This window comes from Cryptomeria japonica, chromosome 2 (genome assembly GCF_030272615.1).
Source record: "Cryptomeria japonica chromosome 2, Sugi_1.0, whole genome shotgun sequence".
In the NCBI taxonomy this organism is placed as follows: domain Eukaryota; kingdom Viridiplantae; phylum Streptophyta; class Pinopsida; order Cupressales; family Cupressaceae; genus Cryptomeria; species Cryptomeria japonica.
Window position 1 is genome coordinate 534,323,599 of NC_081406.1, and position 24,843 is coordinate 534,348,441.

Here is a 24,843-nt window from a genome sequence, read left to right on the forward strand (position 1 = left end):
CCATGTCTCCAAGGACCTGGATGGCCTGTCGGGTGATCTGGTGGAAAGATAGGCCCCGGGTATGTCCTCACAAACCATGAGACATACCTGCGCTGTGCTCCGGGGTCTGCTGCATAATCAGTGACCACATCCTGGTCGGACCCCTCTATATCTGTGATCTCGATATCATCTATCGTGGGTCTCGCTACTGCTCTGGGTCTGGGAAGGACTCGTGAGTGTCGAGTGTAGATGGGTACATCGGCTGGAACACACTGCTCTAGCCCAAACTGTCTCCATACTCGGTCAAAGTAGAATGGGACTATGATATGTGGATATCGCCCTCTCAGTAGGCGGTTCCTCTGTAAGCATGCTAACTTTCTCTCCATCCCATCCCATCTGTGCATCCGCAGATATGGTCTTCATACAGTCACCTCAGCTGTCAATCTGTCAAATGTCAATCTCCAATACAATAAATCCCCAAATCTCCACTCGCTGGTAAGTGGATAAGCAAATACCCTAGGTCGCTCGCTAGCCGCACTCATCGGATAGCCGACAGGCCTGGTGCATGTAAAGTGCTCAAATATCCACACTTGCAGAAGTGTGCATGTCATCAAGCTGCAACCCTGTTCGAAAACATACTCCTCGAGGTCATGATAGAGATGTGCAAGCATACTCCGACCCTAGGCGTATACTCTCCTATGTCTCTCCATAGCCCTGATGCACCATGTGAGACCCCCATGCATGTGTGTACCTCGCCCATTAGGGCAGACAGTTAGTGCAATGATGGCTATCATAAGACGTCTCATGAGGAGCACCTCTCCTGTAGGATGTAAGAGCCAGCTGACCATGATACGACCTCTTGTCTCACTCGGAATGACTCTCCCTATGCAGTATACCTGCTCCCTCTGATGATCCTCTACTGACCGATCGGTCGCATATGTCATGGTAGCTCCTCTGATCGGTAGGCGAAGAATGTGGTACACATCCTCAAGTGTCACTGTCATCTCCCCTACTGGAAGCTGGAAGGTGCATGTGTCAGGATCCCATCGCTCCATGAGTGCCATCAGCATCGCAGGATGAAATCGAATGGCTGGCATAAGAATCATAGACCACAAACCTACTATAGACAATGTATCTCTCTCTGCCTGAGTCAGCCGGGGAATCTGATCTCGCAAACTACGAAGAATCTGCCCCGCTGTGTGCTCTCTCATGTATGGGAGACCCTGCAACACAAAAACATCAATGTAATCAGTAATCAATCATCAAAATCATCTATGCCAAATACGCAAACTGACGAACATCGAAAGTTGACCCTTGCCAAGTCCTGATTGGGACCATGGCGCCCTGAGGGGACCATGGCGCCCCACAGGGACCATGGCACCCCACAGGGACCATGGCGCCCTGAAGGGACCATGGCGCCCTGGTGGGACCATGATGCCTTGGGTGGGACCCAGGGTCAGATTCCAGGGCCCGCTTTCGATCACAGAAAATTCGAGTCAACAGAAATGCAGAAAGTCAAAGTTCAGTCAACTCACCTCGTCCAGTGGCTTGTCGTCGATCACGGCCTGTCACATGATCTCAATCCTCGCGGGACGCTCTGGTCGTCGTGAAGGCATGATGATGGCTATGTGGGCTCCGCTGCAACGAACAATACTCAGAATCAACAAAGTGACGAATGCAATAGTCACTTTCAAGGTATATACTTTCATTCCTTTACCTTTACTTTCAAAACCCTAATTTTCCCTAAATCACTCATTTCATCATAACTTGAGTTTGGGAGATGCGATTTTCGAACCGTTTGTTGCGTAGGAATCGTATTTTCGTTCCCTTACTCCCTTAATGTTCCAAAATGTGCTTTGATGAAGCCTTTGTAGTGAACATCTCTCATCAATAATCATTCACACAATTTGTTGTAAGTAAACATGCTACCCTGTTTCACCTCCCTAATAAGCAAGCCGAAATAGGGGGGCATATAGCTACTCGCAAATTTCATCACTTTCCTTAGTAAGCATTAGGTGATTTTGTGATCTAACGTGTGTTTTGTAGGGTGCGGTTCCTAACTGTGTACTGCAGATACCGCTGGGGGCTTCGTTCAACAGACTTATGGATATATCCTTTTTTCAAATAATGTTTACTTTCATGTACTTTAGCTTGCATATGCACGTAGTACTCATATGACCGCTAAAGTGGGGGCTAAATGTAACGTCATAAATTGTACGCACTTGCTAAAGCAGTACAATTTCATACCTAGTTTAGCACCCGCCTTGGCGCAGTTTGCATTTTGCATTGCGATTCCCCTTTAGCACTTAATTAATCAAATTAATTAGGTCTAAAGGTTCTATTTCATCATCTTCCACATCATAAAGTCGGGCCCTTTCATTAAAGTGTGCCCCTTTCATTTTATTCCTCCAATACATCACTTAATCAAAAACCCTAATTAGGTCTTATTTTGAGCTTGGGGGCTTAATTTCGGGGGTCAAAACATCTCGAAATCACCTGTAACTTCGGGATTCACTCTAAAATCATCATATCTGACGGCCCTGAAAATTTGGTGAAAAGTTGCCGGGACCATGGCGCCCGGAGTGCACACGGTCCCGGACATTTTTCCCGAAATTTTAGGAGCGTGATCCAATCATAAAATAAAGCTTAACCCCAAGAAATTGGCGGGATATTCAATCTCTAGGTCGGCCAAAAGTTGGAATTAAGACCTAGGGTTTCATACATAAGAGCTCTCTTTCTTCATTGGAAAGGATCCGAATTTTGTTTTCAGGAACCTGATATGCAGCGAAAGAGCAGATCTTTGAAGACTTCAGCAACATCCAACATTCATCCATCAAGCATCCATCAATTTCATTCATCCATTTAGGGCTTTGAAGGCATTGAAGAGCAATAAGGGATCACCGATTGAAGATTGGCTTGTACCCCCCCCTTGGGGTTGGGTATGATTTCATGTTGTTTTCATGTCTTTGCATAAGCTTCCTTACATCATTTATATTCATGCTTTAGATCATTCTACATCTTGATTTGGAGCATTTACATTGTCATTTACAAGCAATTAGGGTTTACTTTCTAGGTTGCTCTAGTTTGCTTACTTGCATTTTAGATCTTGCACACACACAAGGTCTGCACACACATTACTTTTACAATACAACTTGGCTATTCGTGGAGGTGGAAATCACCGAAGCGGGGGTTTGACTAAGGCAAAACCCTATATAGCCGCCCAAACACCTTTTCAGATATAAGTGCAGATTTCAGGATTCAGATGACGCTGCAAGTTGCAGATCCGAAAGAAGCAGACGGAGACCGAACCCTATACCAAATTTCAGCACAAAAGACCAGGATAGGGGCGTGGGGCACCCTGGTCCTGCCAGGACAGGGGCACTAGGCGCCCTGGTCCCTAGGACAGGGGCGCTGGGCGCCTTGGTCCCCCTGACAGACAGCAAGTTTTGTCAGTTCGGACAGTTTTCCAGGTTGCAAAACAGCAGTTTCAGGAGCTGTTTTAGGAACAGAATCAGGACAGTGGCGCCCGCGCCCCCGTCCCGAACATTTTCACTCAGATTTTGACTCCGGGTACGCATCTGCATTCTTGTCTTGTCCTTGTGTTTGCAGCTTTCCATTATTTAAGTTCAATTCTGCAATCTTGTTATTAGTTCATACTTGCATTTTGGGGTTAGGAATTGAACTTGCATAATCTTACCTTTCAATTACAACAAAGGAATAGAAACCCTAATAGGTAGCCCGTGGCTCTCTCTTTCACCAAAAAGAAGTAGCCAATTGTGCGATACCTCTAGGCTCTTTCGTATTCTGTAATGTGTGTCAAAAGGTAGGATTAGGACATGTTAGCCTAGTCTCGCTTTTTCCCCACACACATAGAATGTATATTTTAACGAGTATTGTAGGTAGAATTGATTTTATGCTCAAACAATTTGATATTTAAAGCCTATGTCACATTCCATAAAGTTATTCTTAACATAAAGTTTTATGAAATTTATTTTTCTTTGTCTTTAATAGTTGAAAAATGGTGAATGTTTATAGATAATAAATGTTTTATATCTACTTGTTGAAATAGTTGTTTAAAATATACTCATATAATTTTATGATAAAGTTATATCATGAATTGAATTCTAATTTGATAATTGTCTTTTATTAGACCAAAGGAGAAACAAAATCCCTAACCCTATTGCAATGCAAACCCTTAGGCAAAGGCAAATACAACCTCCATTAAGAAAGTAAGAAACAATGACAACTAGGACTCCAAAGTAACTTCCCTCTTACCAACTCTTGCATGAAGCTCTTATGTGTCATAAGCATCTATTATAGAATCCCCCAAATATGGTGCTCCAAACTTGCTAATGATAAAAGATCTAATAACAACTTACAAGTCATAATACAAATTGCTAACATGTGACAACTAATGCGAACTCAAAATCCCACACCTCATTTATGATGAAGTAAAAATATTAAATAAAATATATAAACAATATGTGCAATAAGTTGGAAGAAAATGAAAATAAGTAATAAATAAAATGAAGAATTGTCAAGCCGTGGCATCTTAATTCTAACATGTCTCCTCTAAAATTTGCACTCGTCTTCACATTCTCCCTCTTCAAATTGTTTCCACTTCATTGTTTGAAAATTGCTCTTCTAGACTCATCATATGATTTGTTATACACGCAATAAAAGATGATATCTCATTCTTAATGTATCTACGTGAGAGCTTCATGGAGAGATTTTGGAATATCCATAATATTGGTTCAAAAAATTGACCAAGATGGAAAATGTGACAAATGCAAAAGAAGATTTCTCTTTCAAGTGGCTAGAAAAACATGTTTGTAATTCAATTTGTTGAAGATCCACTCAAATTATTGAACATGTAGAAATATAAGCTTAAGGATAGCAAGCAAAGAACTCTGCACTTTTTTGGTTATTTCTTGTGGGTTTTCAAATGAAAATGATAAATATTTGAGCATGCTAAAATTAAAATGGAGTTTTATTGGTTGATGAAGGAAAATCTTGGAGCACGAACTTCAACCCAGAAAAATAAGGGCAAGTTAGTTGTTAGTCCAAGCAATTTTGGAGTGCAAAAAAAATAAAATTTAACACATATTAAGCTTAGTCGAGTGCACATTTTCTTGAAGGCCTAGTCATTTGTATGGATAATTTTTCTTTGAGAGAGGTCACAAAATATTCAATAAGTTCATCAACATACTACACATAATTTAAAACATTTTGGATGCTACTATTGTGAGAAACCCACTAATAAGTGTTTCTTAGAAACCATTTTACATCATGATTATTTTAAGATAGAATGTCTATTTTCAAGACTATTTTAAGTAAAACTGATTTTATGTTCAAACAATTTAATATTTAAAGCATATCTTACATGCCAACAAGCTATTTTTAATATAAAATTTTATGAAATTTTTTTGTCTTAAATAGTTGAAAAATAGTGAACATCTATGTATAAATTTTTTTTTATCTTTTTGTTAAAATAATTATTTAAAACCCACCTATAAGATTTTGTGATATTGTAATATTGTGAGTTGAATTCTATTTTGATAGTTGTTTTTACTAGACCAAATGAGAAACAAAAGTCCCAACCCTATTGCAACGCAAACCTGTAGGCAAAGGCAAATACAACTTCCATTAAGGAAGTAAGACATGATGACAACCAAGTCGTTAAACAAAAATAACTACACACTAAAGTACCTAAGAGTCAAACCTAAACAATTCCAAACTAAACCCTCTTCAATCTTACACCCTTCACTCGTGTGAGATTGAAAGATAGATTTGAGAAGGCCTCCCATACTTTGTACTATCCAAAAAACATCAACTTCCAAAACCTCAAACCAAAGAGGAAAAAGTGAAGATTCCCCCACAAAGATCCAACAAAGGGTGCATTAGAAACAAAGGAATATCGAACCAATGTTGCAAAACATTGAGCTATTGCTACTAAAGTAGGTTAGACCTAAACTAAAGTTGATGAACAACCAAACTAAGTGATCACAGAATAAGATTTCTACAAATCATCAATAAAAGCCAAAGAAGCAATAGGTGCAAGATCATCAATAGAAGCTAAAGAAGCAATAGGTGCCAATAGGTGCAAGATCATCAACCAACATACATGGATGGTGAAGGGTCCACCACCCCAACAATCATTCGAACATAAGACTTTAAAGCACTCATCATGCCCCACCACTAGAGAATCAAGAGGAAAATCCAAACAGTTTGAACCATCAAAAACATTAAGTATTGAAGAGGATGTCAATGCCACTACAAAGCAAAACAGGTATTCCTACAACATGAACAAGGGCAATCAAAAGTAAGGTACCCAATAATAAAGCATTGCCTACAATGCAAGTGAAGACCTTTGTTGTCAGTAACTTGGGTCCAAGACATATCCTTAACAATCAAAACAACCTCCACAATAAGTTTATCAAAACAACCCCCGCAATAAGTTTTGATAGTTACAAATTTAATATAAACAATAGTTATTGATTACAAATCTGCTTATTTAGTGGAGTGATCATTCAAATTCAATGTAAGCTTTATGTAATTAATCTTTCTAACATTTAATTCTAAATAGAAATAACAAACATATACATAAAGTGTTATGTAATGATTATATACATAAAAATTATAACATAACACATTTTGAAAGTAAACATTAAACTTGTAGCATCGTAATTAAATCTAAATCAAAGCAAGAGGTCAAATAATATATGTTCATAAATGCACATAGTAAATAGAAAATAATTCTTTAACCAAATAAACTAATTGAAATTAATATTTCTGAACAAAGTCTTTATACACACTAGATTTAACGAGAAACAAAATTTATATTCATAAATGTTTAAAGTAAATAGAAAAATGTTCTTAAACCAAATAAACTGTGAGAAATTAATATTTCTAAAATTTAATGACGACAGTTTTTGTTTTAATTATGTATTAGAATATCAGCACTTCAAAATGATTGCATCTGTTCTTTCCACAGATTACATTTGGCCTCGACATTTAAAAACTTCTCTTTAGTATTTTTAAATAATCAATCAACTAAAATTTAAATCTTGTCATTGATGATATAATAAATACAAACATGAATAAATTAAATGAACAAAATATTTATATTTAATTAACTTGATCAGCACTTCCTATACTTGGGCATTAAAAAATTTCTATTCTGTTCTAAGGCTTTCCCATATTTTTAAATTTCCCTGATTTTACGTTTTAAACTCATACTTAAATTCCATTTGCACTTCCAATATGCCTTGTGAAAGAAATGCCATAGTAAGGTATTGACTGTCATACACCATTCTTTGAAACATGGTTGTCTTAGGTTATTGTTACCAAATGCTATCATTTGTGAATATTTCAGATTTAAACTTGCCAACCAACAAGATGCCATGAAATAGGACACATTCATCATGCCATAGGAGGTGGCTGATCTTATAATTTTCTTGATTAGATCTGCAACTTCTGCAAAATTATCGTATATTTTCCTTGATTATACCTGTAAGTTGTAACCATCTACAAATATACATATTTCTGACATTTTCAATTGTACAACTCCATTAGTCGTCCTAAATTCTTTTGAGGCCGTTGCCGAGTAAGATTGTCTATATCAATTCGCTCCAAAAAAGTTGGCACTGTACAATCAAGGAGAGCACGAAAAATTAGTATATAAAATAATGTAAAGGACAAAACAAATGCATAATCATTTTATCCATTTCTGAAGTCCGGTATTTGTATAAAGAGCACAAACATGTGACAGATTTCTGGATTCGAGAGTCTATGATTATCTAAAACAAACGTCTTGGGAAATTTAAACAGAAAATGTGAAAAAAAATTGCAAATACATTGTGCCACACAAGCATTGCATTTATAATAGTTCTCAGATGCCTAACGATATGTCTATCAGTGTGTCCTCCAATGAATTAAACTAAACGTGTACCAGGATTCAAGACACTACTATTTCACAGGATTTGTCCATCTCTTCTTTAGAGATGGGAGGGCCTGACAGGATGTTGGTTAAGAATATTTAGAATGGATTTGCAGTTTATTTTGATGCTGCAGTTTCTTAAATTTCAATTGCTTAAAGTAATACAGTTATGGATAAGCTCAGGATCAATGATGAAAAAATATAGGTGCATATGTCAAATTTTTTGCACAGGTTGAACTGATGGGCTTTCAGGTGCACCTGGAACATACAAGTCTGTTCCTTTGAATGTGAATTTATTTGCCATCCAGGATACAGACATCATTTACTTTTGCAGTTCATTAGATACATAAAATGTGAAATCTTAAGAGTATTTAATAGATCTCAATGTACTGCTATGTCTCCACTCGTAAAGGCTTTAAACTCTTTGATGCGTTTCATCGGTCTGAATGTCCTGATGCGTCTCCTCTAAGACACATTCATAAAGTTCCGAACAGTACAATACTTAAGTACACTAGTTTTTAAAATAGACTTAGCCTTCTGATTTCCTTTTGGGACGGTATGAAAATATCTGATATTGATTTGGCGCCTCTACAGGGCATGGTTTTGAATGCTTTGCTTACTTTAAACACAATAGTTAAAAAAATTATATGGTGGAAAACAACTATACCTCTCTAGTCTAGAGTAATCCAGACACACATAACATAAGAATAAAACACAGGAAATAATATTACATAAAATAATACAGAAAATTCAAAATATAGAAAACAAAAAGTAAACGTAGCAAGGATTTCATATATCATGAATCTGCTTATTAAAAACTCAATGGGCCACATATATCATGAATCTGCTTATTAAAAACTCAATGGGCCACTTAGCTTCGGACTGTTCTCTCTCATGCCGCAGAGGTGCTGCCACTTGGTGGAAGGATGCTACTGATGATCACCTAACAGTTAATGCTCTACTGTAACTGATTCTGTCTCTTCTCAAGAGGATGTTGTCTCCTCCCGAGACGAGGTGCCCCTTACTGCTGTTTGATCTTATCACTGCTGTTGTAGCCTCCGCAGCCCCCGACACTCTACTCTTGTTGCTCTTGCTCCGCAACCTACTCCTAATTTTGTTCCTCTACAACAAAATGTTGTTGTTTTGCAACAGCACACTACTAGTGCTACTGATTGTAACCCTATGGGGCCCCTCCCATATGACCTCTCTTGATGGTCCTAATGACAGTATCGCTTGGATTGGTTTGTCACAGGCGGAAGGGAAAGTCTTCCCCCCTCCCCCAAACTCCTATGTGTCAAGGCTTGGGTGCCTCTACCCCTGCTTGAGTTCGGTTTGGGTTGTTGGCTTGACAAGTTTTTCTTTTCACCTGTCAGCTTGTTAGTTTGTTATGGTAGAGCCGCTTTGGCTAGTTTTGATTTTGTAGCTTTTTGCTGCTACTGCTTTTCTGGTTGGCTTTATGCCCTCTGGGCTGTTGTGTTTTGGATCAGCACCCTTGTTTTGCTGCTTTTAAAATAAAAAACAGTAACAAACATACACAGGCATGATACAAAGTTTGTTTGAAAGGCTGAAATAATTTCCCAACCAACAAAACAACAAAGACTCGGGAAACTCACACAACTGCTACATCAAAGACAGCGCCTCTAGAAATTAATTTTGCCTGCTATTCAACGCACATCTCCTATTCAAGGAGAGGATAGTGGAGAACAAGGCAAAGTAGAAAGGGAATTCCTACAATGCTCATCATCTGAACCCTACCCATCAACATTGGGTAGTGGGGACCGTATAGTCAACGATTTTGTCACTGCACACAATGTTGTTATGGACACCTTTCACCTTCAAATGAGGAAGTGTTTTACGGCTCTTCAGATTCCTGTAGCATTACAAACAAGCAGACAGCAGAGAAGAGATAACAGTACCTGGGTTGGCACCACGGCTTCATAAAAAAGGCGTTTTATAGTTATTCGGATTATTGAAAAGAATCCAATATTCTTCTACAAGAAACTTCACTTCACATTACACATCTACAAACATATCTCATATAGCCTGACATTCCATCTTCACAACAATTTCCTGAGGAGTACCTTTTCCTTAAGATGGAGCGCGTGCAAGGAACTGGGGCGGCTAGGGTTGTGGATGATGCAACAAGGGAGGAGGACAACGGCGACCCAGATGGTGTGCAAGATGTTGAGGGCTCCCTTTTTCCCTCTCTCTGCTATGTTCCCAAGCGGATTGGATGGCGGTTTCTGTCCGAAGCTCGTGTTGGGAGGGTTTGGTGGCAAAAGTTTTAGGCCGTCGTGCTTTGCATGTCATCAACCAAAGATCGCTTCCCTTGCCTGGTTCCTTTGGTCGTTTGGTGGACTGTGGCAGTGATGGCTCCCAGCGGTAGTATTGTCTCGGGGGTTGGATCATTGGCCCTTCCATTTCCTTTGGTTGTGGTCGTTGTTGATGCCCTCTTCGGGTTTGGTTGCAGCTTCAAGGGTTCCTTCCTGTGTTGTGTCTCGGGCTGGACTCGATGCAGGGGACACCCCTTTCTGTTTTATTCTCTCTTCCTTGATGAGGTTATGGCTTCTTTTATTTGGGGCTTTAGGGGTTTTTTGTCCACTGCTGCTCTTTTCTCTATCAAGGAGGAGATGTTCTTTCTATAGACATGGCTCAAGGTCCTAAGGGTGGGAGTGATCTATCTATTTTCTGCACCCTCAATTTTTGTTGAAGATTTGTCGATGGGCTGTCCTCTTCAGTCCAATCATGCCTCTGTTTGCAAAATTTGTTGGTATGCCCTCATGGGTTTTCTCCTGCTTGCCTTATTGAGGTGGCCCTTCCTTATTCGAAGGCGGAAAAGGATGGTGTTGCAGACAACTTCTCTCCTATAGAGGTGGAGTTGAGTCCTACTATGGAGGTTGTGTGGTGCTGGAAGGTGGCTAGAGTTGTCCTTCTGGACTACTGGAGTTCTAGAGATCTTTCTCCTAGCTCTTCAAGTGTTGGGAGCCTGTCAAAACCCATTTTTGAGATCCTTATATTTAAGATGGCTGGGTATGTGCTATGTTTTGCTCTTCCTCCTCTGATCCCTATTGAGGTAGTGATTGTGAACAGCTTTCAATTTCTAGCCATATTCTTGTTCCTTCTGGTTGAGGGAGCCAATAAAAACCCTTCTCCATTTGTTATTTGCCAGTTTTAAAGGGCACACCTTGGTTTCTTATTGTACTTGTTTTTGGTTAAGGGGTGTTGGGCTTGAGAGCCTATTTGCAGGTTGTGGGATCCTGGTTAAAACCCTTTTGTATGGTTGTGGGTGCCAGTCAAAACCCTCGGTGTCTTTCAGGTTGTGGGAGCCTATTTAAAACTCTCTTTTGTGGTTGTGGGTGCCAATCAAAACCCTCAGAGTCTTGTTTCTTTGTTGAGGTCTAGCCTGATTTGTATTGTTCTTTGTTGTCCTGTGGCTGGCATTTCACTCGAGGTTGGCTGTTTGTATTCGTTGTATATCTTTTGATCAGTTGTTTCTTGTTGGAGTCTGGATGCTAGTTCATCCAGGGGGTTTCGGGTCCCCTTAAAACCTGTTGTACGGGGTTTCGGGTCCTCCTCAAAACCTACTTACGCCTTAATAAAAAACAATTTCCCAAGAGGAGTCAATATTTTTCTCCCATTATACTTCAGACACATTACACATCTATAATGTACATATATCTCATGTATCATAATAAACAAGCAAACAAAAGAGTAGAGGAACAATACCTAGCTTTTAGACAAAAGTTTCATTAAACGGGTTTTATAGCTGTACAAGAAACATCAATATCAAAGTTTCATAGGCATAGATACAGATAGAGATAAGGTATTGGATACACATTGGTTATTTTTCATATCAATGCCCTCTCGTTTATCTACACACACACAATAAATAAACAATAAATAATAATAAATGTGTAAGAAAATTAATAAATAATAATCCTATTAAATTTACCAATAATAAATGTTAAACTTATTAAAACCAGGTTGTAGTGTAACAATAATGGTATGCTTTCAAATGTGAGCAACCAAGATTCAAACGTTAGTTTTTTAAGTAAGTAGTGTCAATCAATTGTGAATCCATGGAAGTTGAAGTTGAAGGTGACACAAATTATCATCAATGGTTGTAATCACGGATCGTTTAAGGTTTGAAGGCTCAAAAGTATTATTGAGTGTTCAGATATAGGAGATCAATTCAAAAATATGGTTTTTTCCCATTGCTATGGCGAAAGTGGCAGATAGAATGGCTAATGAAGGTATTTCCCAGCTTCCTTTCTCTGCTAAAGCAAGCTTGTTTCCTCTTCATTTTCTAAATGTAGGAGCTCCCCTACACCTTGCACTATTATGAATTTTACATCTGTTGTGTACCAGCAATTGTTCATACCTAGCTTCCATTCACCCGGTTAAGTGTATGAGGAGCCCTCATTTTTTCAAGAGATTGAGTGGGCAACATCACTGCCCTTGGAAACTTAGATTGCTCCCATGTGCAGAAGTTGTTCGGCCAAGTGTAGAGTGTCAAGAAATGATTAAATGGATTACCATTATTGGGGTTTGTGAAAGTACTTGTGTTCATTGTTTTCTTGCATTGGCGGATTGACTTCTGCAATTTTCCTTGCAGCAATCTAGTTTCTGTGTGTGAGCCTGCAGTGGCCAGAGTTGAGGGGAAAGGTGTGTGTGACTCCCCTTTGTGCAGTCTCTGATAGAAGACGGAAACAGACCTTCTGCATTGGGAAAGGTATGTGTGACTTTGGCAATGACAATGATTACAACTGTTACTGGCAAGATTGTTGTTTGCAGCGTGTGCCATGGCAGCCATCGCAGGAAGTTTCGAGTATAATCTTGCTTTAAAGGTGTTTGGTAAGAGAGTCAAAAAATTGATTTTAGAAAAAAATGTGCTACCATGTGCTGGAGATATTCTTTTTTGTTGGAAGTTCAGAAGATGAAGGAGATGAGCAGCAGAGCTTGGATTGTTGCCTTTCTGATATGAGTTGGAAAGCTTAGGAAAGTTGTTTTCTCCCTCAAGTAGCAGCAAAAAAAAGTGTCAAAATTCAGACAGGATATATCTCTGTATCATGATAATTTTTATGTTATTGTTCCAAATGAATCTTTGGTAGTCTTTAGCAACTTTAGTATGCCCTCACTCTATTTCAGGGGTTTTTCAGAATTCTCTTCATTCCTTCTTGGAAACAGGATCCAAGTGGGGAGCTGAATTCAGTTATCAGTTATTCTACTGTATCTTTATTGTATCTAGACTTGTGAAAGTTTTAAGTGATGCCAGAGATATCCAGGCCCATCTTTCACACCATTAAGTTTTGTTTGTACACGGCTACAGATTACAGTTTATCAACTTCAAAGGCCCTCCATTCAATGTCCCAGCATAACTAAATAGCATATAAAATTATTATAAATTGATTAAGTGCCCCTCAGACCTTATCTTGGGCTCCTGCACTTTTCACACAAGGAAATGGATTACGAAAGGAAGACACACTAATGCTGAATTTGTGAAAAAAACATCAGATCCTCTCCTTCAGCACATATCTCCCTTTCAGATGCTGGTAGAGATGAAGCAAACAGGTCACTAGTAAGAATTTCTCCTTGGCGACGTTTGTATCAACAAGAAGGTAAGTCTCACATTTTTGGAACCAAAGCTTTAGTGCAGCTTGAATCTGGTGATTTTGAGAATGTAGAAGATGCTCCACCTTAAAATGAAGAAGATGCTCCATCTCAGAAGGAAGAAGAAAATCATTTTGCTTCTACAAATATCCTCGCCATTTCAAAACAAATTCCAAGACTTGTAGTCCCAACAAGCATACAGGAAGATTGAAGCAGATTGGAAGCTGTTAACATAGTTAGGGAGCATTCACAGTGAGCTATGGATGCTATTCTGTTCTTACAGCACACTATTAAAAGCTCTTGGTACTTGGTTGAGTTTTTCTGTGCATAGCAGACAATTGTCCTCCTCTTTGGCCACAGTGAAAGTGTAACTAAAGGTCCTTATAGCTCTTTGTCTGTTAAAGATTCTTCAGATTTTTTGAAAAGCTGATTTCTACATTTTCTTTCCGATTACAGTTTTGTTGGGATGTGGGAGAGGGCCCCAATATATTTCCTCCTTTATGAATCAAAGAATATTAATAAATTTTGTTATATTAATAAATTAATCAAATTTAAAAAATTAAAGCATAACTTCAAAAAATAAAAATAAAACATATTAAAAATTCAAAAGCAAAAATTTCATGTTAAAACTTAAAACCTAATCATATTAATGACCTAAAAGTTAAAGTTATGTTTCCAAATGCACACCAAAAAAACAAGTTTCAAGAATAATACCTAGGAGAAACTAGGTTTTAAAACAACATATAACATGACTACTTGTGAATGATGCCTATGTGGGGAAAAAAATGGGTTCCTTGGTGTTTCCATTTTAGCTAATACAATTGAGGGGAGAGGTGAGGAGGATTGAAGGGGGTGGGAAATCTCAAACATGCACAACAGCAGGACTAGAAACACAACAGGGAGGAAGATGGGAAGGACTCAAATTCATATTGAACATATACCCATGTCTAGTAGATTGGTATGCAGCCAAGGGAAGGGAGAATATCCTGCAACTCTAAATTCTAATCAATACATATTGCACATGTACAAATACATCTCCCATTGTATAACAAATAGGCGAACAGCAGGATAGAGATAGATGCATATAGCTTGGCACTACAATTTCACAACTACAGCCCTCTCTAATCTACAAGTATTCCACATACAACCCTTGAGGAACACAGTTGTCCACACACATACCCCTCTTGAGTATCCCTCTTCAGCCTTTGTACACAGAGACTACACACACACCCATTAGCACCTGCAAACTTCATTTCAATTCATCACAATGCTCATCAAAGGATGCCTAGAACTTTAACAACAAACTGTAATATTATGTACTCTACTCATGTACAAAGTTTATGTTAATATTTTTTTCTTTTAGTTTTTAACAGTCCCGAGTTGTTTACAAAAGCTTCTTTAGTAATCCAAAACTCCCCAAAAAAATTTGGTCAACATATCAATTTAGTGATTGGCAAGTTGAAGTGATGTTGGTGATAGTTGTTGAATTAATCTGAGAATGATAACAATGATTCAGTGGAGCACAGTTTTGCTGAAACATTCAAAAATCCATTTAAAATTTAAATACAAAAGATCAGAAAGGAGAGAATGAAAATGAATACGATAATATTAACTTTCATTATCTCCTTTCTGATCTTTTGTATTTAACTGGATTTTTTAATGTTTCAGCAGAACTCTGCTCCACTGAATCATTGGTATCATTCTCAGATTAATTCAACAACTATCACCAACATTACTTTGACTTGCCAATCGCTAAATTGATATGTTGACCAAAAACAAGTTTGGGGTTTTGGATTACTAAAGAAGCTTTTCTAAAGAACTCAGGACTATTAAAAACTAAAAGAGAAAACAATGTAAGCAAGAACATGTCCCCCAAGAACTTCTTCTTTTTCCCACAAATAATTAGTGCAAATACAACAAATTGAGCATCTAGCTTATCCAAACCATTCACTCACTGAAAACAGAGGTATAAATTGATGCATAAAACTGACTAATATACCATTGAAGTAGATGTCTCAAAAATCACTAAATCCTCTTTCATAATATGCATGTATTTACTTTGATGTCCAGTAAATTGTTTTCTTATACTGCTTAATAGAAAACCAAAGGTAACAATATAAAATCAATGAGGCCAAAGAACCAGCAAATACTATTTCAGTCAAAATGAACACCCCGGAGTAACTATAAATCATTGGGATAACAACAAAAACACAATTACAATATCAAACTACTTAAACTTATATCAGTTTAAACTAAGCTATGCTCAGTTCACCGCTAAAATCACAGCTAAACCAACATCAGATTTTTATCTCTATCTTCTATATTGACTTCAAATTCCACAAGGCACATCATGATCTAACAACACACCAGCCTGATGTTCAAGTAACATTTTTCCAATTTTAACAAATTGAACATTATCCAATTGATTTTCAAGTACATTATCAACATATCCACAAATTTGTTCATAATTTAAAGGATAATCATCATTGGCATTTGGTTCTTCAAGCTCACTATCATTTCTTTTTCATGTCTAGCCACCATTCAGCATGAAGGATAACAGATTTGTGAAGAATTATTGCACTATGGTCAAGTGGCTTATAAAATTTATCTTCACGAATGTCCGTAACTATTGTAACCTACAAAGCAGTGAAATAGAAGGTGACTTCATTGCATGAATTGGTAACCTTCTCTTGTCCTAAAAAAATCATTATTTCTACCTCTCAATAACAACCACACAAACCCAATTGAAAAACCAACCAAAATTACACAAATCTTTATTTAACCCCTTAATATACTTTAATAAAAATTTCCCCTAGAAAATCTTCTACTTATTTGCCCCCCAAGATCCCTTTGAAACAGATCCAAATATTTTTTGCATAAGGGCAATCAGAAAAAAGGTGAAGAAAAAAGGTGAAGATAAAACGCTTCAACATTACAAAAACAAAACACCTAGACATAGGAAAACCAAAAAAAATGAAAAGATCTAATAGCAAGCTTCTTAAACAACCACCACCATCTAAAGCAAGCTTTCTTGGTTCAATCCAAGAAGACCAGATCAGTTTAAAGACAAATTTCCTATCATGAGAAGATAAACGAAGACCCCATTTACTGTTCAAAACATTTATCATGACATACATAGCTATGTTCCACAAGAACACATCCACAACCCTAAAACCAACGTCCCCATCCCCGGTGACAATTCTAGGATGGCAGGGACTTCCCTTGGTCATCCCCCTTTTTTTCCAAATCACAGAACATCACTCAAACATGTCCAATGTTGCCAACACAAAAAATCTTGTAAACATTTTTTGGGTCTTTTGTTCAATAGCAACTTGTTTAGGGCAAGTTTTGATTGCTTGGAGACCACATGGGTTACGTCGCAAAGCCAAACATTGTTTGTCAAAAAGTCATTAGTTCCTCTCTATTGTCAAATCTGCAGGTGTGGTCAAAGTGAACAAGGTTAACTCAATTTTGATTGTTCTTATATGTTACAAGTTAAGCCATATGTTATTGTTTGTTTAGATTGTCCCCATATGTTAACTTGTTTTAATTGTTTATTTAAATGTTAACCTTACAAACAAAGTGAACCAATAAACAAGCAAAGTAATCAAGCTTAAAGCTTTGGCCATCATAGACAAATATCTCATTTACAAGTTTGGAATAGAGAATTTATTTATTTTTCTCTTCCCAATATAGCATATAGCATAGAGCCATTCATAAACAAGTCACCAAAGTCTTTTAGCCCTTTAGAGAATGAAAAAGTTACATAAATCTAGATTATGGGTGGACTGATGGAGTTGACTATTGGAGGATACCAAGTAGGTTCTTGAAGCTATACAAATACAAGTACTCATGTGCAAGAGAGGATAGGTCAAACCTTAGCAAGGAAGAGTATATGCAAAGCATAACAAATAGGGAATTCTATGGCAAAAGGAGGAAGGGTGATGAATCATACCACAATAAATGATGTGTACATCGAGAAACTGGAGAAATTGCAAGTGCAGTGTTTGCAGAGGAAGAATCAAACATCTAGTGTAGAGTTGAAGGAAAGTTAAGGTCAACATTTCTAAACATTTGTGTTGGTGTCAGAGTGAATTTACACCAAATTCTTGAGGTTATGGCTCAGAGGTGGTGACAATGATATTTTATCTTGAGGCAACTTGCAATGAGGACCTATACAAACTGCTAATCATTAGGGCAATGCAATGAGCTATGTGCATATTGCCACACTTGTGGAGCTGAATTTTCATCCTCGAGAAGCATGCAACGATGACCTATACAAACCATCGACCATTGAAGCAATACAATGAGTTGTAAGCATACTGCCAAAATGGTGGAGCTGATGTATAGGCAAACCATTGCTTAAGAGCCAAATTAAGGATGGACAAAGGAACAAGTGAGGAATCTACTTTTTAACTAACCCAAAGAGTTTGATGCAAGAGCATCCGAGAGAATCTCGAAGATTTGAAATTGGATGTTGTGTTACAAAGAGATCCATTGGAGAGTACCACATTTCATTATCTAGCCTTATGGTTTGGAGATGATAGAGTGGGATCTGTGTTAGTTTGTCAGATGAGGGAGTCATTGAAAAGTGCTACATTCTACTACACTTGAAAGTTATGATTTGTGGTTTGGAAGGAGAGTATGTCTACACCTGTCAAATTCCAAAGTATCTATAGTTGAGCTTCCACGAATAGGAAGTTAGACATGATTAAATAGTTATCTTGCAAGTTGATTGACTAGGTTGCTATTTTGAATTGACATGCCAAAGGTTTTGTAACCTGTGCTCACTAGAAATAGTGTGTGGATGATTGATTGGACCAAATATGTATACATTGAATAACGCATAGTGCATTCTTTCTTCTAGAGTAACATGTGGGTTTTTGGGTCGAGCCTATTACTCATTTAGGTGAAGGCTTTATGATTGTGACCAACACAACTTGTCTTGGAGTGTTGTGTATGATATATAAGTGTGACCTTTGATTGCTCCAAGGTAGAAGAGAGGGGGAAGGAGAACCGCGAAGCAAGAAAGAGGTACCAAAAGCAGGAGAGAGAGCAAAATTGGAAGACAAAAATGAGAAGCACGATGTCAAAAATGAAATTAGCGACACACTAAGCAAATGAAGGATGGAGACATGGGCTATTCTACATAGGTGCCATAGTGTTTACTTTGTATTACTATAACCCTAGGCTCCAACCTAGCATGTATGAAGCCCTAGGGGCAAATGTAATTAGTTTTTTTGTGATCTAATATAAGAAAGGAATCTTGAGGCTGGATTTTCTTTCCTTTAGGGTTTTTCTAGAATAATTCTTGTTTCTTGAAGCTCTATTGTGCCAATTTTTCTTTGCATATTATTGTTGTTTATGTTCTACATGTGTTCCAAATCATCAAGGTTGCAAGGCTAGACAATCCATTCCAAACCCTCCATCCTTGATTGCATCAAACAAGAGACAAAATCTTGTTGTTACATGAAATGTTCCACCAAAAGGATCTAAAACAAATGTTGTTATCCTTTCTAAAAGTTTCACAGCCTATGATAAGTTGTATGACAAACTCCTAAGCCTTCCTTATATTACAAAAAATAGTTTCCTATTGGTGTCAAGAACTTAATAATAATAAGCAAATCATGAGGATGGAGTCCATTCCATTCCTTTTCATGTTGGGTGACTACATGGCATTTATTATTTCTAATAAGGACCTTCAAAGGTTCGAAGGCCCAGAATGTACTTGCCCTTAACAAAATTTGTTTGAAAAAAGGATATAACCTTTAAAAAACATATTTTGGTTATCGAGGCAAAAGGTCCTTAGACATGTTTTTTACCTCAACAAGACAAAATTGAGCAAAGAAAAGACACAAAGACCAATTTGCAAAACATGATTCAATTTTCAATCTTATTCCAAGCTTCAGCCATGTAGATGAAAACATCATCGTTTAAATAAGATCATTCAAACGAGTTAGTTGCAATCAAAAATAGTCAACAAGGGATAAAATAACAAGTATCCAAAGGATGTTGGATCTTCCTATACCTTTGCGTATCCCTCACCATAGACATACCCACTTGAAATCTTGTAAAGGGTTCCAAAAGGGGATTCTTAGTGAATTCTAAAAGATCTAGTCATTGTATAAAATCTATCTAGATCAGTTCAAATTTGGTCTGGTCTAAATACAAGACCACATTGAGCCTTCCCTAGGTGCTATCCAAGATCTCACAAAAGACCTACAAGTTTGTTTGAGATGAACCCGAGTGTACCCATAGCAAATTTGATGGGGATCGACACTTAGATGACAAATTTGCTTTTTTATTAAATTTGCTTGACTTCTAGGTTTAACTAAAAAGCCAAAAATGACTCCTTAAACCCTAAGATGTGGATTCCACTACATTTTGAAGACAAAAACAAAGTCAAATCTCTTAATATGAATGCAAAAAACAAATCTCTTATTGTGAATGACTAATGATGTGCACCATGAAGGTCTATGTGGTTTTAAAGGTTTTCATTTGGGCTTGGCATGGGAGCCTCTCACCTCGACCTAAACCCATATCGCAACAAGGAATGCATTAGGCACATTTCCCCAAACCCCACAAGGGGCATTGTCGTGAGACCCCTACAAGGGGCATTGCCAATTGACCCCACTAGAAGCGCTACCCCTCAACCCCAATGGGGCATTACCCCCAATGAACTCATTTGATTTGCCAAGTACTCTCCAAGTCTAAGTTTGCAAACAATGCTTCCATGTTTGCATACAAGTCTTCATCTCCAATATCATCATCAAATTGGACAATCTTCCCTAATGTTACTTGATACTTGTATGGACAAACCGAAAACGAATCCAACCCCAAAAAACATTTTGATTAAACCCAAACCAATATCGAGACCAATAACTTAGCATAAAATGATGGAAAAGTAAAGAATGGCTTAATGCAACAATCAAATGTATTGTACAAGCATGTCACAACAAGGCAAGCTACAAAAGACCATAGAAATGCTTGTCAACGCAACAATGCATTTGAAGACTCAAAATTTAGAGATTCGCATGCAAGGTTTATAGGCTACTTGAAAACAACTAAAGGAATATGAACCAATAAATGGCATGTAAGTAGTAGAAGAAAAGTTAAGTAGTAGAGAAAGGATGTTGAAAACAACACAAGTAGAAGTCGAACATTTCCTTTAAACATAAATCCAAGAAAATGTTTCATTTACTAAGCTAGTTGGAGAAAAAGGAATGAAGAGCCATGGTTATATTGATGTCCACAAAAGGTCAAAACTAGCCCCATGGGACTCAGAAAGCAATATGTTAGGAAAAAATAAGGATTGTATGGGTTGGAAGAGCAATATATGGTGTGAAATGAAGTAGAAAAGATGTATATAGGAAACAATAGAAGTAGAAGAATGAAGTGAAAAAAGGATAGGAATAGATGGTGTGGAAAGCACTAAGAGAAAAGTAAGTACAAATAATTATATATGAAACAACATGAGTAAAAGTACAATGTTAAAAAGGAATAGGAACACATTGTGTGTAATGTAGTAGAAAAAAATTAAGTAGAAAATACATATATATGAAACATCACAAGCAAATGTATGAGTCAAAACATTTCATTACACATTGCCCCAATAATAATCAAGAAATCAAAAGAGTATGTAAGAAACAAGCTTAGACTAAAAATATGAACAACCTTGAAAAGAAAACACAAAATCTCATTGAATTCCATCCCACTTATGAACACTACAAGAAAAAAAAGTATGTTGAATGCATAAACACTTATAGCCTAAACATGCACCAATTCACATCACTCAAATGTGAAACCCACATATGAACAAGACGAGAGAATTCTAGAAAATAGAATACTTGCTGCTCAAAAAGTTGAGCACCCACAGCTAGCCAAAATAAACCAAGCAGCCGCATGGGAACCTGCCCTTTTAGTTCACTATCAAAAAGATCTCACAACAAATACTTAGGCAAAAAACTTAAGAAAAATGTATGCATGAAAAAAGAGAAGACACATGGAGCCCCTTCGCAAAAGAATAATACCTTAAAGAGAATATGTCATGTGCCTCGTGCTTCAAGATAATTTAAGCCATCAACCAAACTTCGTGCGTTGACTGAGTGAACTTGCTTTACCAGTGTATCTTACATTGGAGCAAAACCGTTTAATGGTGTTCTGTTGAACAGATGCATTGATCGATAGCTCAAGCTTTGGCGAGATGTTTTCTGTAGCGAAAATCATCACATGGGGAATTCTAATGTCATGATGATCATAGAGAACATATTGGGCACATAGGTTTGGTCTAGAATTTCTGCTTATAAACCTGCTTGCGTTCCCACTTGTAGTTGCATCGACACAGAAACCCGCATTCTCAACAATCTGTGAAGGTAAGACCGTGACATCCTCATCCTCAACTATTCCATGAAGGTCACCCCAATTTCCTTCCATTGGTATGGATGCAATTGGAAACATCATTTCGCTTGGGGAGGCATACGAAGTGGGATCTGCAATGAGATTTCCTGTGTATTCTGTGATAAAATCCCCTGCCTCTATAAAATCTTCTGATCGCACACCCCAACGATTTCTTGGAGTTCTAAAGACATCAAGCTTATATTTCAATCCATGTTGAGAAACCCTATTCCGGCAGCTCGGTGGGCACCGGCAGCAAGGACCGCATTCGTAAATTACTGGCTCGCTTTTAACAAGCCTCCCATTCAGTGTGTAAGGGAATTTTCCTCCATTCCTTCTGGCGCAAAGACACTCCTTATCATCTGTACATCCTTCTAAACAGCGGCAACCTTCCGGAACAGCAGGTTTGCTCAACCACTTAGGATATTTTACAGTACGTACATACTTGAACTCGCCTAAAGCATATACATTATCTACAGAATTTACAACAGCGATGGGGAACTTATCTTGCCCTTCTGCAATGTCTTCTTTAATTACAGCAACTTGATTTTTGCGCTGTGAATTGCGCTTAAATTGGACGACATTAGAAAGTAAAGGAGGCTGACCTTGTTGTCTCTTGAGCCTGAACTTGTAGACCCAAAACCCTGACCGTCCCTTATCGGTCCACCAATTCTCAACCATGTACAGCCCATCATATCTAAAGCTGTGGCATTCCCTATCACTGGACATGCATTTTCTGATAACCCTCACAGGTTTCATCTGCCGGTAGCTATTGACCAGGGCCTTATTCCCCTTGGTGAGTTCTTGATCCTTAATTTGTTTCTTACTCTTTTCATAATCATTTCCACCATGCCCGGTGTATATAATCACTTCTCCATTATCAATATTGTCTTCGTAACCGCCAGCTAACAGAATGCTGGTGACTAGCGTAACCCCTAGTTCTGTTTCTTCTTCTCCAAGGAAGTCAATACCAGCCTGAGGTGGTCTGTGCATGCCCAACATATTCAGCATTACTCGCGACTGGAATTCATATCCAACTGGAATTCCCGGGACATGCCCTAAATGTTTCTTTGGAAGACTTTCCCACCATGATCTTAGGACGTTCACTGCTTCCTGATGCAGATTGGCCTTGCTCTGTGCAGAAAAAACACGACCCGCTGCCTCCTCCTTTTGTTCCAGCCATCTAAGTAGTGCATAATATTTGGACAATAAAAACCTTACTCTCTCTTCAGTTGACATTTCTTGTCCTTCACTTTTTCTTTCAGAGTTACCGCTCAATCTCGAATCTCTCAGGTCCATTTCTCCTCCATTTCTTTTCTCTGCATGTTCTGAGCCTATGTATCTCGGCACTTCTGCATCTTCCGAGCCTCTGTATCTCAGCACTTCTGCATCTTCCGAGACTCTGTATCTCGGCACTTTTGCATGTTCGGAGCCTCTGTATCTCGGCACTTTTGCATGTTCGGAGCCTCTGTATATCGGCACTTTTGAATGTTCGGAGCCTCTGTATCTCAGCACTTCTGCATCTTCCGAGCCTATGTATCTCGGCACTTCTGCATGATCGGAGCCTCTGTATCTCAGCACTTCTGCATCTTCCGAGCCTCTGTATCTCGGCACTTCTGCATGTTCGGAGCCTCTGTATCTCGGCACTTTTGCGTGTTCTGAGCCTCTGCATCTCCGCACTTCTGCATCTTCTGAACCTCTGTATCTAAGCACTTGTGCATCTTCCGAACCTCTGTATCTCGGCAATTTTGCGTGTTCTGAGCCTCTGTATCTCAGCACTTCTGCATCTTCTGAGCTTCTGTATCTCGGCACTTCATGTTTCGTAATCTCAGGTGCCAGCTGTTCTTTAATTTTTATCGTTGGCTTATCATTGCCTTTGACAGCGCCCTCCTTTATCTGAGAATACCGCTCCCTGTGGTACTCTCTATACTCACGCGTCTTCTTTCTTGCAGCGATGTGTTCCGGAGGCAACACGAAAGAAAGAGGAGAAATATCGAGCGCTTTATCAGCAGACCCTCCACTACCTTCAGCCATCAAACTACGCCCTGCCCTACCTTCCATGCATGCATTTGAGAAGAATTCTCAGACTGAGAAGCTGCTGAAATTGTTGCACGCAACTGTCTTAAATAGAGTGGCCGTCCACATGCAATTCTTTGGCGGCCGACTGCATGCAATTATTTTGGCGGTGTGATCTGTCGGCGTGAAGATCATACGACGCAATTAAAGCCCAAATTTCTCGGGGCTCGAAATGGATTTTGGGCACTGAAACAAGATTTGTTCAAGTTACTGTTTAAAGAAAGTATAACATGTGAATTCGTAGGTGATTTGAGCAAATGTCCACCGGAAAAGCATCAAGATTCAATGGCACCGTGCATTTAAGCCATACCTCCGATCACAAAGAAGATATACCGTTAATACGAGTACGACTTGACAATCTTGAAATGCGTACAAGAAAGGAGTGAAAATCAAGAAAACGGATTTTTGACTGAAACCATGCTCATATTTCCACCCTTTCCCCTTTCATGGATATGGCCTGTGCACCGAGAAAGAGTGTGTTCAGTAGGTATATAGGGGAAAGGACCCAGTAGTTGAGCATGTTCCAATTGTTGTGAGGGTTGTTGATACCTTTTGTTCCAAAAATTGAACAAATAAAACCTATTGTTTGAAACAAAAAATATCAATTTTTGTTAGGAAATGTACCAACAGTTGTTAGGAAATGTACCAATAGTTGTTAAGAAATGTACTAATATTGTAAAAAGTAACCAATCAGGTGATGCCACATCGGCTGCACAACTATTGGGGTCTCTTTTGCACGCCTATTGGTCTCACTTTTTTTTGGGGCTGTTTTGGACACCTTGGCAAAAAGCATGCTGATGTGGCATCATATTTGATGATGTGGCCCTGAAACCTTAGTTATAAGC

General features: G+C 38.3%; 1 protein-coding gene across 1 annotated transcript; it reads right to left on the minus strand.

Moving 5' to 3' along the window:
* Nucleotides 1-7,133: 7,133 nt before the first annotated feature.
* On the minus strand, nucleotides 7,134-24,486 carry LOC131052193 (histone-lysine N-methyltransferase, H3 lysine-9 specific SUVH4). Its single transcript, XM_057986810.2, has 2 exons — nucleotides 21,559-24,486; nucleotides 7,134-7,625 (listed from the first exon to the last, which is right to left on the minus strand). The coding sequence occupies exon 1, from the start codon at nucleotides 23,981-23,983 to the stop codon at nucleotides 21,608-21,610; it is 2,376 nt and encodes a 791-aa protein (XP_057842793.1). The 5' UTR covers nucleotides 23,984-24,486; the 3' UTR covers nucleotides 7,134-7,625; nucleotides 21,559-21,607.
* Nucleotides 24,487-24,843: the final 357 nt, after the last annotated feature.